This window comes from Nerophis ophidion, linkage group LG04 (genome assembly GCF_033978795.1).
Source record: "Nerophis ophidion isolate RoL-2023_Sa linkage group LG04, RoL_Noph_v1.0, whole genome shotgun sequence".
Classification (NCBI taxonomy): Eukaryota; Metazoa; Chordata; class Actinopteri; order Syngnathiformes; family Syngnathidae; genus Nerophis; species Nerophis ophidion.
The window spans coordinates 80,223,769-80,238,885 of NC_084614.1; the positions used below are offsets into that span (position 1 = coordinate 80,223,769).

Genomic DNA, 15,117 nt, shown 5'->3' on the forward strand with positions numbered 1-15,117 from the left:
GTTGAACAATGTAAACACCATTCAACATCAATAAACGATGTAAAGACATACAAAATCTGAACAAAAGGTAAACAATGTAAACACCATTAAACTATATAACACAGTTAAACAATGTAAAGGCCGTAAAACATTGTTAAACAATATAAATACAATTGAACACAGTTAAACAACACCATTGAACACACCTACATAAACAATACAAACACCATTGAACACAGTTAAACAACGTAAACACCATTAAACCTCATTATTTAATGTAAAGACAGATAAAAAATCTGAACGAAGGTAAACAATGTAAACACCGTTAAACTATATAAACACAGTTGAACACATTTCAACAACTTTAGACAACGCTAAACAATGTAAACACCATTAAACAATATAAACACTGTTGAACACAGTTAAACAATGTAAAGGCAGTAAAACATTGTTAAACAATTTAAAAACACAGTTAAACAACACCATTGAACACAGTCAAACAATATAAAGACAATTGAACACAGTTAAACAATATAAATGCCATTAAACCTCATTAAACAATGTAAAGACAGATAAATGATCTGAAAGAAGGTAAACAATGTAAACACCATTAAACTAAATAAACAAAGTTGGACACGATTTAACAACGCTAAATAATGTAAACGCTGTTAAACAATATAAACACTTTTGACCCCAGTTAAGGTAAAGGCCGTAAACCATTGTTAAACAATATAAACACAGTTGAACAAACCTAAATATAAACACCACTGATCAATTTACTGTAAACACTGTTGGACACAATTAAGCAATATAAACACTGTTGAACACAGCTAAAGAATATAAACACCATTGAACACAGCTAAACAATAGAAACACCATTGAACACAGCTAAACAATATAAACACCATTGAACACAGCTAAACAGTAAAAATGCCATTAAACATCATTAAACAATGTAAAGACAGATAAAAAATCTGAACGAAGGTAAACAATGTAAACACCATTAAACTAAATAAACAAAGTTGGACACAATAACAACTTTAGACAACGCTAAATAATGTAAACGCCGTTAAACAAAATAAACACAGTTGAACACAGTTAAACAAGGTAAAGGCTGTAAACCATTGTTGAACAATATAAACACAGTTGAACACAGTTAAACAACACCATTGAACAAACCTAAATATAAACACCATTGAACACAGTTAGACAATGTAAACACCATTAATCAATGTAAAGACATAAAAAATCTGAACAAAAGGTGAACAATGTAAACACCGTTAAACTACATAAACACAGTTGAACACAATTCAACAACTTTAGACAACGCCAAACAACGTTGTTGAACAATCTAAACACCATTGAACACAGCTAAACAATATAAACGCCATTAAACCTCATTAAACAATGTAAAGACAGATAAATAATCTGAAAGAAGCTAAACAATGTAAACACCATTAAACTAAATAAACAAAGTTGGACACAATTTAACAACGCTAAATAATGTAAACGCCGTTAAACAATATAAACACTGTTGACCACAGTTAAACAAGGTAAAGGCCGTAAACCACTGTTAAACAATATAAACACAGTTGAACAAACCTAAATATAAACACCATTGAACACAGTTAAACAATGTAAACACCATTAATCAATGTAAAGACATAAAAAATTTGAACAAAAGGTAAACAATGTAAACACCGTTAAACTATATAAACACAGTTGAACACAATTCAACAACTTTAGACAACGCCAAACAACGTTGTTAAACAATGTAAACACTGTTGAACACAGTTAAACAATATAAACACCATTGAACACAGCTAAACAATATAAACACCATTGAACACAGCTAAACAATAAAAACGCCATTAAACATCATTAAACAATGTAAAGACAGATAAAAAATCTGAATGAAGGTAAACAATGTAAACACCATTTAACTAAATAAACAAAGTTGGACACAATTCAACAACTTTAGACAACGCTAAACAATGTAAACGCCGTTAAACAATATAAACACTGTTGACCACAGTTAAACAAGGTAAAGGCCGTAAACCATTGTTAAACAATATAAACACAGTTGAACAACACCATTGAACAAACCTAAATATAAACACCATTGAACACAGTTAAACAATGTAAACACCATTAATCAATGTAAAGACATAAAAAATCTGAACAAAAGGTAAAGAATGTAAACACCGTTAAACTATATAAACACAGTTAAACACAATTCAACAACTTTAGACACGTTAAACAATATAAACACCATTGAACACAGTTAAACAATATAAACACCTTTGAACACAGTTAAACAATAAAAACGCCATTAAACATCATTAAACAATGTAAAGACGGATAACAAATCTGAATGAAAGTAAACAATGTAAACACCATTAAACTAAATAAACAAAGTTGGACACAATTCAACAACTTTAGACAACGCTAAACAATGTAAACGCTGTTAAACAAAATAAACACTGTTGACCACAGTTAAACAAGGTAAAGGCCGTAAACCATTGTTGAACAATATAAACACAGTTGAACACAATTCAACAACTTTAGACAACGCCAAACAACGTTGTTGAACAATTTAAACACCATTGAACACAGCTAAACAATATAAACGCCATTAAACCTCATTAAACAATGTAAAGACAGATAAATAATCTGAAAGAAGGTAAACAATGTAAACACCATCAAACTAAATAAACAAGGTTGGACACAATTTAACAACACTAAATAATGTAAACGCCTTTAAACAATATAAACACTGTTGACCACAGTTAAACAAGGTAAAGGCCGTAAAACCATTGTTAAACAATAAAAACACAGTTGAACAAACCTAAATATAAACACCATTGAACACAGTTAAACAATGTAAACACCATTAATCAATGTAAAGACATAAAAAATCTGAACAAAAGGTAAAGAATGTAAACACCGTTAAACTATATCAACACAGTTGAACACAATTCAACAACTTTAGACAACGCCAAACAACGTTGTTAAACAATATAAACACCATTGAACACAGTTAAACAACACCATTGAACAAACCTAAATATAAACACCATTGAACAGTTAAATAATGTAAACACCATTAATCAATGAAAAGACATAAAAAATCGGAACAAAAGGTAAACAATGTAAACACCGTTAAACTATATAAACACAATTGAACACAATTCAACAACTTTAAACAACGTTGTTAAACAATGTAAACACTGTTGAACACAGCTAAACAATATAAAGACAATTGAACACAGTTAAACAATATAAACGCCATTAAACCTCATTAAACAATGTAAAGACAGATAAATGATCTGAAAGAAGGTAAACAATGTAAACACCGTTAAACTAAATAAACAAAGTTGGACACAATTTAACAATGCTAAACAATGTAAACGCCGTTAAACAATATAAACACTGTTGATCACAGTTAAACAAGGTAAAGGCTGTAAACCATTGTTAAACAATATAAACACCGTTGAACAAACCTAAATATAAACACCATTGAACACAGTTAAACAATGTAAACACCGTTTAAACTATATAAACACAGTTGAACACAATTCAACAACTTTAGACAACGTTGTTAAACAATCTAAACACTGTTGAACACAGTTAAACAATAAAAACGCCATTAAACATCATTAAACAATGTAAAGACAGATAAAAAATCTGAATGAGGGTAAACAATGTAAACACCATTTAACTAAATAAACAAAGTTGGACACAATTCAACAACTTTAGACAACGCTAAACAATGTAAACGCCGTTAAACAATACAAACACTGTTGACCACAGTTAAACAAGGGAAAGGCCGTTAACCATTGTTAAACAATACAAACACAGTTGAACAACACCATTGAACAAACCTAAATATAAACACCATTGAACAGTTAAATAATGTAAACACAGTTAAACAATGTAAAGACAGATAAAAAATCTAAACAAAAGGTGAACAATGTAAACACCGTTAAACTATACAAACACGTTGAACACCATTCAACAACTTTAAACAACGTTGTTAAACAATAAACACCATTGAACACAGCTAAACAATATAAACGCCATTAAACCTCATTAAACGATGTAAAGACAGATAAATAATCTGAAAGAAGGTAAACAATGTAAACGCCGTTAAACAATATAAACACTGTTGACCACAGTTAAACAAGGTAAAGGCTGTAAACCATTGTTGAACAATATAAACACAGTTGAACACAGTTAAACACCATTGAACAAACCTAAATATAAACACCATTGAACACAGTTAGATAATGTAAACACCGTTAAACAATGTAAAGACATAAAAAATCGGAACAAAAGGTAAACAATGTAAACACCGTTAAACTATATAAACACAGTTGAACACAATTCAACAACTTTAGACAACGTTGTTAAACAATGTAAACACTGTTGAACACAGTTAAACACCATTGAACAAACCTAAATATAAACACCATTGAACACAGTTAAACAATGTAAACACTGTTAAACAATGTAAAGACAGATACAAAATCTGAACAAAAGGTAAAAAATGTAAACAGCGTTAAAGTATTTACACACAGTTGAACACCGCTCAACAACTAAACAAAAACACAGTAAAACAATGTTGAACACAGTTTATGTAAACACCTTTAAACAAGATAAACACAGTCAACAACGTTAAATGACCTAATAAATAGATACATTCTGAACAAATGATTGCAAAATGAAAAACAAGATGTCTTACTCGGCCGAAGACTCGACCTGCTTTGCTCCTGATCAGCTCCAGACTGTCAGCGTTCTTCTTCTGGGGCATCAAACTGCTGCCTGTGCTGCACGTGAGAGCATAAACTTAGGACATGTTCAAACATATGTTTAGTCATGACAAGAAGTCCTTACAGCAGGATCCTTCACTGTATAGAAAATTGAAAAGTTTTGGCTCATTTAGTTATTTTTCACATTTTAACTCCTTAAACAAACCCTGGACTTGAGGTGTAGATATTACATATCTACAATTAATACAGTTTTTCTCGCCATAGACAAGGTTTATATGGAGGATGTTTGGAGGAAATGAATATTTTGATGGCTATTGTATTTTAGTAAAAAGACAAATATATTTGATACTGGATAAAAGTCAATATTGCTTTCAAGATGGCGCCATATTTGCAAATAAGTTGCAGGCCACACACATCCTGCTGAATGTGATATCAGGAGAGGATCCACTAGTCTAGTAAAGAAGTCTCTTGTTTGCTTCCCCTGCAGGCGTGAAGGGACTCAAACACACAAACTAATGGTTCCACGACAAAGACAAGGCAAGAAGAGCAACAAGTGTGTTTAACATGTACATAGTATACACAAGCTCACATTCTCAGTACATCAAACTACAGGATTCTGAATCGCTCACACTGCCGTCGCCTGGAGCCGCCCTTTTTATCTTGATTTTTTTAAGTGCTTCACTTTAACTTTCCTCATCCACGAATCATTCATCCTCGCTCAAATTAATGGGGAAAATGTTGCTTCCTCGGTCCGAATCGCTTTCGCTGCTGGTGGCCATGATTGTAAACAATGTTCAGATGTGAGGAGCCCTACAACCAGTGAGGTCTGCTACTTCCGGTACAGGCAGGGATTTTTTATTAGCGACCAAAAGTTGCAAACTTTATCATCGATGTTCTCTACTAAATCCTTTCAGCAAAAATATGGCAATATCGCGAAATGATCAAGTATGACACATAGAATGGACCTGCTATCCCCGTTTAAATAAGAACATCTCATTTCAGTAGGCCTTTAAAAAGGTAGAAGAGTGCTATACTTCAGTAGAAGCATTTAAGTCTCACCTTAAAACTCATCTGTATACTCTAGCCTTTAAATAGACCTCCTTTTTAGACCAGTTGATCTGCCGCTTCTTTTCTTTCTCCTATGTCCCCCCCTCCCTTGTGGAGGGGGTCCGGTCCGATGACCATGGATGAAGTACTGGCTGTCCAGAGTCGAGACCCAGGATGGACCGCTTGCCTATATCGGTTGGGGACATCTCTACGCTGCTGATCTGCCTCCGCTTGGGATGGTTTCCTGTGGACGGGACTCTCGCTGCTGTCTTGGATCCGCTTTGAACTGAACTCTCGCGACTGTGTTGGAGCCACTATGGATTGAACTTTCACAGTATCATGTTAGACCCGCTCGACATCCATTGCTTTCGGTCCCCTAGAGGGGGGGGGGGGTTGCCCACATCTGAGGTCCTCTCCAAGGTTTCTCATAGTCAGCATTGTCACTGGCGTCCCACTGGATGTGAATTCTCCCTGCCCTCTGGGTGTGAGTTTTCCTTGCCCTTTTGTGGGTTCTTCCGAGGATGTTGTAGTCGTAATGATTTGTGCAGTCCTTTGAGACATTTGTGATTTGGGGCTATATAAATAAACATTGATTGATTGATTGATTGATATAACGTACACTTATTCAGCCTGAAGTTCACTATTCTTTATTTATTTTAAATTGCCTTTCAAATGTCTATTTTTGGTGTTGGGTTTTATTAAATACATTTCCCCCAAAAATGCGACTTATATGTTTTTTCCCTTCTTTATTATGTATTTTCGGCAGGTGCGACTTATACTCCGAAAAATGTTGCAAATAAACTTCGACTGAAGCAAACTGACCTGTAGGCGTCAGAGAGCGTGACGAAGGAGAACTCTTTGGTGCTGTAGAGCAGAAGGTCCTCGGCCATCTTACTCAGGTGAGTCAAACACAGCGAGGCCCAGAACAAGAACTCCGCTGAGACACGCACACCCACACACACAAACAATTAATAAAAGTTTGACTGACGTTCGAGTAAACGTACCGACAAAATCTCGTTGTGCGGTGGCGTCCATGCTGTTCAAGCTGATGTCATCGAAAGACAACTCTGTCAACGAAACACTCATGTCAGCCGTATCGTCAGAACTCACAATAATCAGATCTTTTGGACGTTCTGACCTCTCCTGAGCAGCTCCCGGTCGATGTCAAATGGCGTTCCGGCAATGGCGCCACTGAAAATGACAGGAAGTCAGCACACAGCAAATATCCTGTGAGTAGGGGGGTCCCGATACCATGTTTTCATGTCCGATACGACTCAGAGATTGGAGTCTTGACCGATAACGATACTGATCCGATACAAGGTCAGCACTCATCCCGGTATCCATCCATTTCTACCGCTTATTCCCTTTCGGGGTCGCGGGGGGCGCTGGCGCCTATCTCAGCTACAATCGGGCGGAAGGCGGGGTACGCCCTGGACAAGTCGCCACCTCATCGCAGGCATAGATAGACAGACAACATTCACACACTAGGACCAATTTAGTGTTGCCAATCAACCTATCCCCAGGTGCATGTTTTTGGAAGTGGGAGGAAACCGGAGTACCTGGGGGGGAACCCACGCAGTCACGGGGAGAACATGCAAACTCCACACAGAAAGATCCCGAGCCTGGATTTGAACCCAGGACTGCAGGAACTTTGTATTGTGAGGCAGACGCACTAACCCCTCTTACATACTTTATTAATTATGTAGCGTGGAATACTACAATCAGGAGTTTGATCATGTGAAATTACTCCAGAGAACAGTATTAGGTATGAAAAACGGCGTGGGACGGCGTGGCGCAGTGGGAGAGTGGCCGTGCGCAACCCGAGGGTCACTGGTTCAAATCCCACCTAGAACCAACCTCGTCACGTCCGTTGTGTCCTGAGCAAGACACTTCACCCTTGCTCCTGATGGGTGCTGGTTGGCGCCTTGCATGGCAGCTCCCTCCATCAGTGTGTGAATGTGGAAGTAGTGTCAAAGCGCTTTGAGTACTTTGAAGGTAGAAAAGCGCTATACAAGTACAACCCATTTATTTATTTATTTAAAAACAGAGACCTCTTTGATAGAGGTAATGCTGTCTTTGAAGTTGAAGTGTAGTAATTTGTGTTTTGGCGACACCCAGTGGTCACAATATGTCATGACGCAGTTAGTTGAATGATGCGGACACGTTTGTTACGGGACACTTTCTAATAGGCTTCTGCATTGGAGACTTTATATGTGAAGTGAAGTGACTAATATTTTAAAGTTCAAGTTAAAGTACATAAATTGTCATGAATACCATGAATTGATGAACGTGGACCCCGACTTAAACAAGTTGAAAAACTTAATGGGGGTGTTACCATTTAGTGGTCAATTGTACGGAATATGTACTGTACTGTGCAATCTACTAATACAAGTATCAATCAGTCACACACACTAGGAATAGTGAAAATTGTCCTCTGCATTTGACCCATCCCCTTGATTACCCCCCTGGGAATCATTTATGCTGACTTAACCCCCAATTCCAACCCTTGATGCTGAGTCCCAAGCAGGGAGGCAATGGGTCCCATTTTTATAGTCTTTGGTATGACTCGGCCGGGGTTTGAACTCACAACCTACCGATCTCGGGGCGGACACTCTAACCACTAGGCCATGAGTAGGTATATATTTTATATAGCGCTTTTCTCTAGTGACTCAAAGCGCTTTTACATAGTGAAACCCAATATCTAAGTTACATTTAAACCAGTGTGGGTGGCACTGGGAGCAGGTGGGTAAAGTGTCTTGCCCAAGGACACAAGGCAGTGACTAGGATGGCGGAAGCGGGAATCGAACCTGCAACCCTCAAGTTGCTGGCACGGCCGCTCTACCAACCAATAGGCTTCTGCATTGCAGACTTTATATGTGAAGTGAAGTGAATTATATTTTAAAGTTAAAGTACATAAATCGTCACACACACTAGGAATAGTGAAATTTGTCCTCTGCATTTGACCCATCCCCTTGATCACCTCCTGGGAAGTGAGGGGAGCAGTGGGCAGCAGCGGTGCCACGCCCGGAAATCATTTATAGTGATTTAACCCCCAATTTCAACCCTTGATGCTAATGGAAGGTAATAGGTCCCATTTTTATAGTCTTTGGTATGACTCGGCCGGGGTTTGAACTCACAACCTACCGATCTCGGGTCGGACACTCTAACCACTAGGCCATGAGTAGGTATATATTTTATATAGTGCTTTTCTCTAGTGACTGAAAGCGCTTTACATAGTGAAACCCAGTATCTAAGTCACATTTAAACCGGTGTGGGTGGCACTGGGGGACAGGTGGGTAAAGTGTCTTGCCCAAGGACACAACGGCAGTGACTAGGATGGCGGAAGCGGGAATCGAACCTGCAACCCTCAAGTTGCTGGCACGGCCGCTCTACCAACCAATAGGCTTCTGCATTGGAGACTTTATATGTGAAGTGAATTATATTTTAAAGTCAAAGTACATAAATCGTCACACACACTAGGAATAGTGAAATTTGTCCTCTGCATTTGACCCATCCCTTTGATCACCTCCTGGGAAGTGAGGGGAGTAGTGAGGAGCAGCGGTGCCACGCCCGGGAATCATTTATGCTGACTTAACCCCCAATTCCAACCCTTGATGCTTGGGAGGCAATGGGTCCCATTTTTATAGTCTTTGGTATGACTCGGCCGGGGTTTGAACTCACAACCTACCGATCTCTGGTCGGACACTCTAACCAGTAGGCCATGAGTAGGTATATATTTTATATAGTGCTTTTCTCTAGTGACTGAAAGCGCTTTACATAGTGAAACCCAGTATCTAAGTTACATTTAAACCAGTGTGGGTGGCACTGGGAGCAGGTGGGTAAAGTGTCTTGCCCAAGGACACAACGGCAGTGACTAGGATGGCGGAAGCGGGGATGGAACCTGGAACCTTCCAGTTGTTGGCACGGCCGCTCTACCAACCGAGCGATACCGCCCCGTATGTGTAGGTTGTATGCAACCGTATTTATTTGAATTGATATATTGACAAATGTGCTGTTTTACACCACAATATTGTCCAATTAATTAATAAATACAGTACAGACCCAAAGTTTAGACACACCTTCTCATTTACAACACAACGGATGGTCCAAACCCCATTGATAAAGCAAGAAAGTCCACTAATCAACCATGATAAGGGGCAGCACGGTGGAAGAGGGGTTAGTGCGTCTGCCTCACAATACGAAGGTCCTGAGTAGTCCTGGGTTCAATCCCGGGCTCGGGATCTTTCTGTGTGGGTTCCCTCCCACTTCCAAAGACATGCACCTGGGGATAGGTTGATTGGCAACACTAAATGGTCCCTAGTGTGTGAATGTTGTCTGTCTATCTATGCCTGCGATGAGGTGGAGACTTGTCCAGGGTGTACGACGCCTTACGCCCGATTGTAGCTGAGATAGGCACCAGCGCCCCCCGTGACCCCGAAAGGGAATAAGCGGTAGTGGATGGAAAATATAAAACATGTTTTTAGTTATTTCACCTTTTTTTCTGTTAAGTACATGACTCCACATGTTCATTCATAGTTTTGATGCCTTCAGTGACAGTGTAAATATTCGTGAAAATACAGAAAACGCATTGAATGAGAAGGCGTGTCCAGACTTTTTGACTGTAAGTCAGTCTACCAGGGCAGCTGTGGCTACTGATGTAGCTTACCACCACCAGCTGTGAATGAATCATGAGTTCCCACTTCTCTGTAAGCGCTTTGAGTGTCTAGAAAAGCGCGATATAAATCAATCAATCAATCAATGTTTACTTATGTAGCCCTAAATCACTAGTGTCTCAAAGGGCTGCACAAACCACAACACAAACCACTACGACATCCTCGGTAGGCCCACATAAGGGCAAGGAAAACTCACACCCAGTGGGACGTCGGTGACAATGATGACTATGAGAACCTTGGAGAGGAGGAAAGCAATGGATGTCGAGCGGGTCTAACATGATACTGTGAAAGTTCAATCCATAATGGATCCAACACAGTCGCGAGAGTCCAGTCCAAAGCGGATCCAACACCCAGTTCACAGCGGAGCCAGCATGAAATAAACATTGATTGATTGATTGGTTGAGAATACAAATAAAATGCGTGCATTTTTTAAGTAAGACCAACATTTTTAGAGTATAATAAGTCTCTTATTCTTTTTAATAACATTGTTATTCTAAAGTTAACCATTAATAATTATAATACTTCTTACCATTAATGCGACATCTTGAACATGTGCGGTAGAAAACGGATGGTTGGATTAAAATGCACGAGAATGCTTTATAATTTCATAACACAGAATACAAATAAATGCGTGCATTTTTTTAAGTAAGACCAACATTTTTAGAGAGGAATAAGTCTCTTATTCTTTTTAATCAATCAATCAATCAATGTTTACTTATATAGCCCTAAATCACTAGTGTTTCAAAGGGCTGCACAAACCACCACGACATCCTCGGTAGGCCCACATAAGGGCAAGGAAAAACTCACACCCAGTGGGACGTCGGTGACAATAATGATCCAGTGGGACGTCTGTGACAATAATGATTATGAGAACCTTGGAGAGGAGGAAAGCAATGGATGTCGAGCGGGTCTAACATGATACTGTGAAAGTTCAATCCACAATGGATCCAACACAGTCGCGAGAGTCCAGTCCAAAGCGGGTCCAACTCAGCAGCGAGAGTCCCGTTCACAGCGGAGCCAGCAGGAAACCATCCCAAGCGGAGGCGGATCAGCAGCGCAGATCAATAACATTGTTATTCTAAAGTTAACCATTAATAAACATAATACTTCTTAGCATTAATGCGACATCTTGAACAGGTGCGGTAGAAAACGGATGGTTGGATTAAAATGCATGAGAATGCTTTATAATTTGAACGTTATTTTTAAGACTGTGATTACCAGTGGAATTATTCATTACTTATCGTGTTAAGCAATGTCAGCTAAGATTTATCTGAGAGCCAGATGCAGTCATCAAAAGAGCTACAGGTTCCCTACTCCTGCTATAGACTAACATGTTTAACTGTTGTAAATGATTTCATTAAAATGCAAGAAAAGATCAATATCGGCTCGGGACACCCCGAGTTGTGAAGTCAACCAAGGTGTGCATACCTGCCCAAAGGCAAAACGTTGACCCTCCTCTTGATCTCCTGCAGACGCTCCACGTCCCGCCTCACTGCCACAACGTGACTTCAAACCCCCACGGACGCCAGGGGGGGGGAAGGAAATAAAAGAAGTGAGGCGTCAAGTGAGCTGTCGACAAAAGACGACTTGATGCTGACCTCAGGATCCAGTGGCTCCATCTGATTGGCTGGGCTCTCTGCATGTGGGTGTAACCAGGAAACAGCACGTCCATCTCCCTGGGGTTGGGAAAACCCTCGTTAAAAGTGGACGCGGCGCGCAGGGCCCAGAGTGTCGGCGGCCTTACGCGGCGGCGCGCTCCACCATGGTGGAGATGAGCTGCAGAGCGCTGTCCGTCAGGGTGGCGATGGCGTCGCGCAGCCACAGGCGCATGTCGGTCACCACCTGAGGCGGTGTCGCACAAACACATGTGACGGAGCCCAGCAGGAAGTGAGGCGCCCTCCCAATCCTCCCGCCCCCACCTGGTCATTCCTGCTCCTTCCTGTGTGCAGCTTCCCCGCAGAGGCACCTATCAGCTCCTGCACGCACGCACAAACACAAAAAAACACATTTTTTTACATGAAAATAAAGAAAGTGGGATTCACAATATTACCAATGAACGATAAAACACTGAATATTGACAACATATGAATGTCACAACCTCTCTCAATTGACATATTTTACAATCAAGAGAAACGCAACAAAAATGCAAACAAACAGCGAAATTCTGCGTCCGTCCCTGACACCCGCATTTCAGGCTGGTCGATCTGGAAACACTCCGTGGAAACGCTCCCCGCCCACACTGCTTGGCGCCTCGTCTGAGCTGCTCCGACTTAGGTTACCATAGTAACTAGTATATCACGCAAAAGCGCAGATTCCATTAAAATGCTTCGTATAGTTCAAGACTTACGATCATTAGAAAACATGACTGCACATCATAATGACAGCTACACTTTCCATCTTAAAGATCTAAAAAAAATATTTGGGGAAATATCCGGCGAGCCAGATTGAAAAGCTTATCCATCCATCCATCTTCTTCCGCATATCAGAGGTCGGGTCGCGGGGGCAGCAGCCTAAGCAGGGAAGCCCAGACTTCCCTCTCCCCAGCCACTTCGTCTAGCTCTTCCCGAGGCGTTCCCAGGCCAGCCGGGAGACATAGTCTTCCCAACGTGTCCTGGGTCTTCCCCGAGGCCTCCTACAGGTTGGACGTGCCCTAAACACCTCCCTCGGGAGGCGTTCGGGTGGCATCCTGACCAGATGCCCGAACCACCCCTCCGAAATCTGGTTGTGTGTACCTCTTTACCATCATGTGCCAGGCCACTCGGTATCCAGCAGCGTATGCCTTGAGAACAATTACCACAAGGTCAATATTGAAATGTTTGTCTAAATTCATTTCTGTCTTTGGCATTCCAAAGGTAATTCAGAGCGACAGAGGGTCTAACTTTACCTCCAGAACATTTGCTGCAGCGTTGAAGTCGATGCAGGTGAAGCACAATTTGAGCAGCGCGTATCACGCACAGAGTCAGGGGGCATTGGAGCGCTGGCATGCCACGTTGAAGTCTCTCTTGCGCGCTTACTGTGTTGAGATGCGGAGAGATTGGGAGGAGGCGTTGCCATGGCTCTTGTTGTCTGCGCGTGGTGTAGTTCAAGAAAGCACTGGTTTTAGTCCAAATGACCTAGTCTTTGGCCACAAAGTCCGGACCTCACTGTCTGTTTTAAATGCCAATCTGGATCTGCAGAACACTCCCGTCAGTTTCACTGAGTACGTAGATGGTTTTCGTCGTAGACTGTTGCTTGCATGGAAAGAGGCAACCGAGCATTTGACTAAAGCTCAGGTGAAAATGAAGCTGCGTTATGACCGTAAAGCGAAGATCAGAGTTTTCAATCCAGGTGATCAAGTTTTAGCTTTGCTGCCCATTCCGGGGTCACCATTTACAGCAAAATACTCTGGTCCATTTACGGTTATGAGCCAAGTGTCAGATCTCAATTATTTACTGTCAACTCCTGATCGTAAACGATCACAGCAACTGTGTCATCTGAATTTACTCAAGCCTTACCACTCTGCAGGTTCCGACAAGGCGGGTGGGATTGCTGCGAGTCCAGTGGGTCTAGCCGTTGGGGTTGGGGAACCGCTCAACTGGCCGGAGGTGGCAGCTTGCGATGAAGTGCGCGCACCTGATGATTCAGTGTTACACGGGCGCTTAGATAATACTCAGCAGTTAAAGGAGCTAGATAGTCTCCTCGGTCATTTAAGTGAGGTACAGCGTAAACAGTTGTCGGATTTGATTTTTGAGTTTTTGCCTTTGTTTTCCGACACTCCAACCTGTACCACACTAATTGAACATGACATTGACACACAGGGTGCCCGCCCAATACGACAAAGATTTTATCGAGTGGCTCCCGATAAACAGAAGAGTATGGAGGACAGTGTGCAGTATCTGCTTGATCATGGTCTCGCCAAGCCATCTTACTCCAGTTGGGCATCGCCATGTCTACTGGTGAAAAAGTCAGATAACACCTATAGATTCTGTACGGATTATAGGAAAGTAAATGCTGTGACTAGACCAGATTCTTTTCCATTGCCACGTATCGAGGACTGTGTGGATCAGGTTGGGAGTGCTCGTTATGTCAGCAAATTTGATTTATTGAAAGGTTACTATCAAGTGCCTTTGACGCAGAGAGCGCAGGAGATATCTGCATTCATTACCTCTTCCGGTTTGTACTCGTATACTCGAATGAGCTTCGGTTTGCGGAATGCTCCTGCAACCTTCCAACGGCTCATGAATAGGGTCGTTGGGGGGCTGCAGGGGTGCTCGGTTTATTTGGACGACGCCGTTTGTCATTCAGACAGTTGGGACGAACATTTGGCTCGCATTCGAGCGCTTTTCCAGAGGTTGGTGGCAGCAAACCTCACAGTAAATTTAGCGAAATGCGAGTTTGCGCGTGCCACAGTCGTCTATTTGGGTAAAGTAGTCGGCCAGGGGATGGTGCGGCCCGTTAACGCAAAGGTGGCAGCTATTGATAATTTCCCTGTGCCGGCGACGAAGAAAGAACTTATGCGTTTTTTGGGTATGATCGGGTACTACCGCAATTTTTGCTGCAATTTTTCAACTGTTGTATCTCCTCTGACCAATTTGTTGAAGGGTGGCGCCAAATTCATTTGGTCGGAGGAGTGTCAGCAGGCTTTCCAGAATGCAAAGCTTTTGTTA

General features: G+C 41.0%; 1 protein-coding gene across 5 annotated transcripts in view; it reads right to left on the reverse strand.

Annotated features, from left to right (window-relative positions):
• The window catches only part of asl (argininosuccinate lyase), a 76,698-nt gene that overhangs the window by 20,339 nt on the left and 41,242 nt on the right, over positions 1-15,117 (reverse strand). For 4 of the 5 annotated variants that reach the window (XM_061899228.1, XM_061899230.1, XM_061899226.1 and 1 more), the window contains 8 exons: positions 12,391-12,447; positions 12,216-12,313; positions 12,070-12,147; positions 11,900-11,977; positions 6,937-6,989; positions 6,803-6,865; positions 6,621-6,735; positions 4,724-4,808 (listed from right to left, as the gene is read on the reverse strand). In XM_061899228.1, the coding sequence (XP_061755212.1) occupies positions 4,724-4,808; positions 6,621-6,735; positions 6,803-6,865; positions 6,937-6,989; positions 11,900-11,977; positions 12,070-12,147; positions 12,216-12,313; positions 12,391-12,447 (627 nt within the window). The remainder of the gene's footprint in view (positions 1-4,723; positions 4,809-6,620; positions 6,736-6,802; positions 6,866-6,936; positions 6,990-11,899; positions 11,978-12,069; positions 12,148-12,215; positions 12,314-12,390; positions 12,448-15,117) is intronic. The other variant, XM_061899231.1, reaches the window with a different exon arrangement.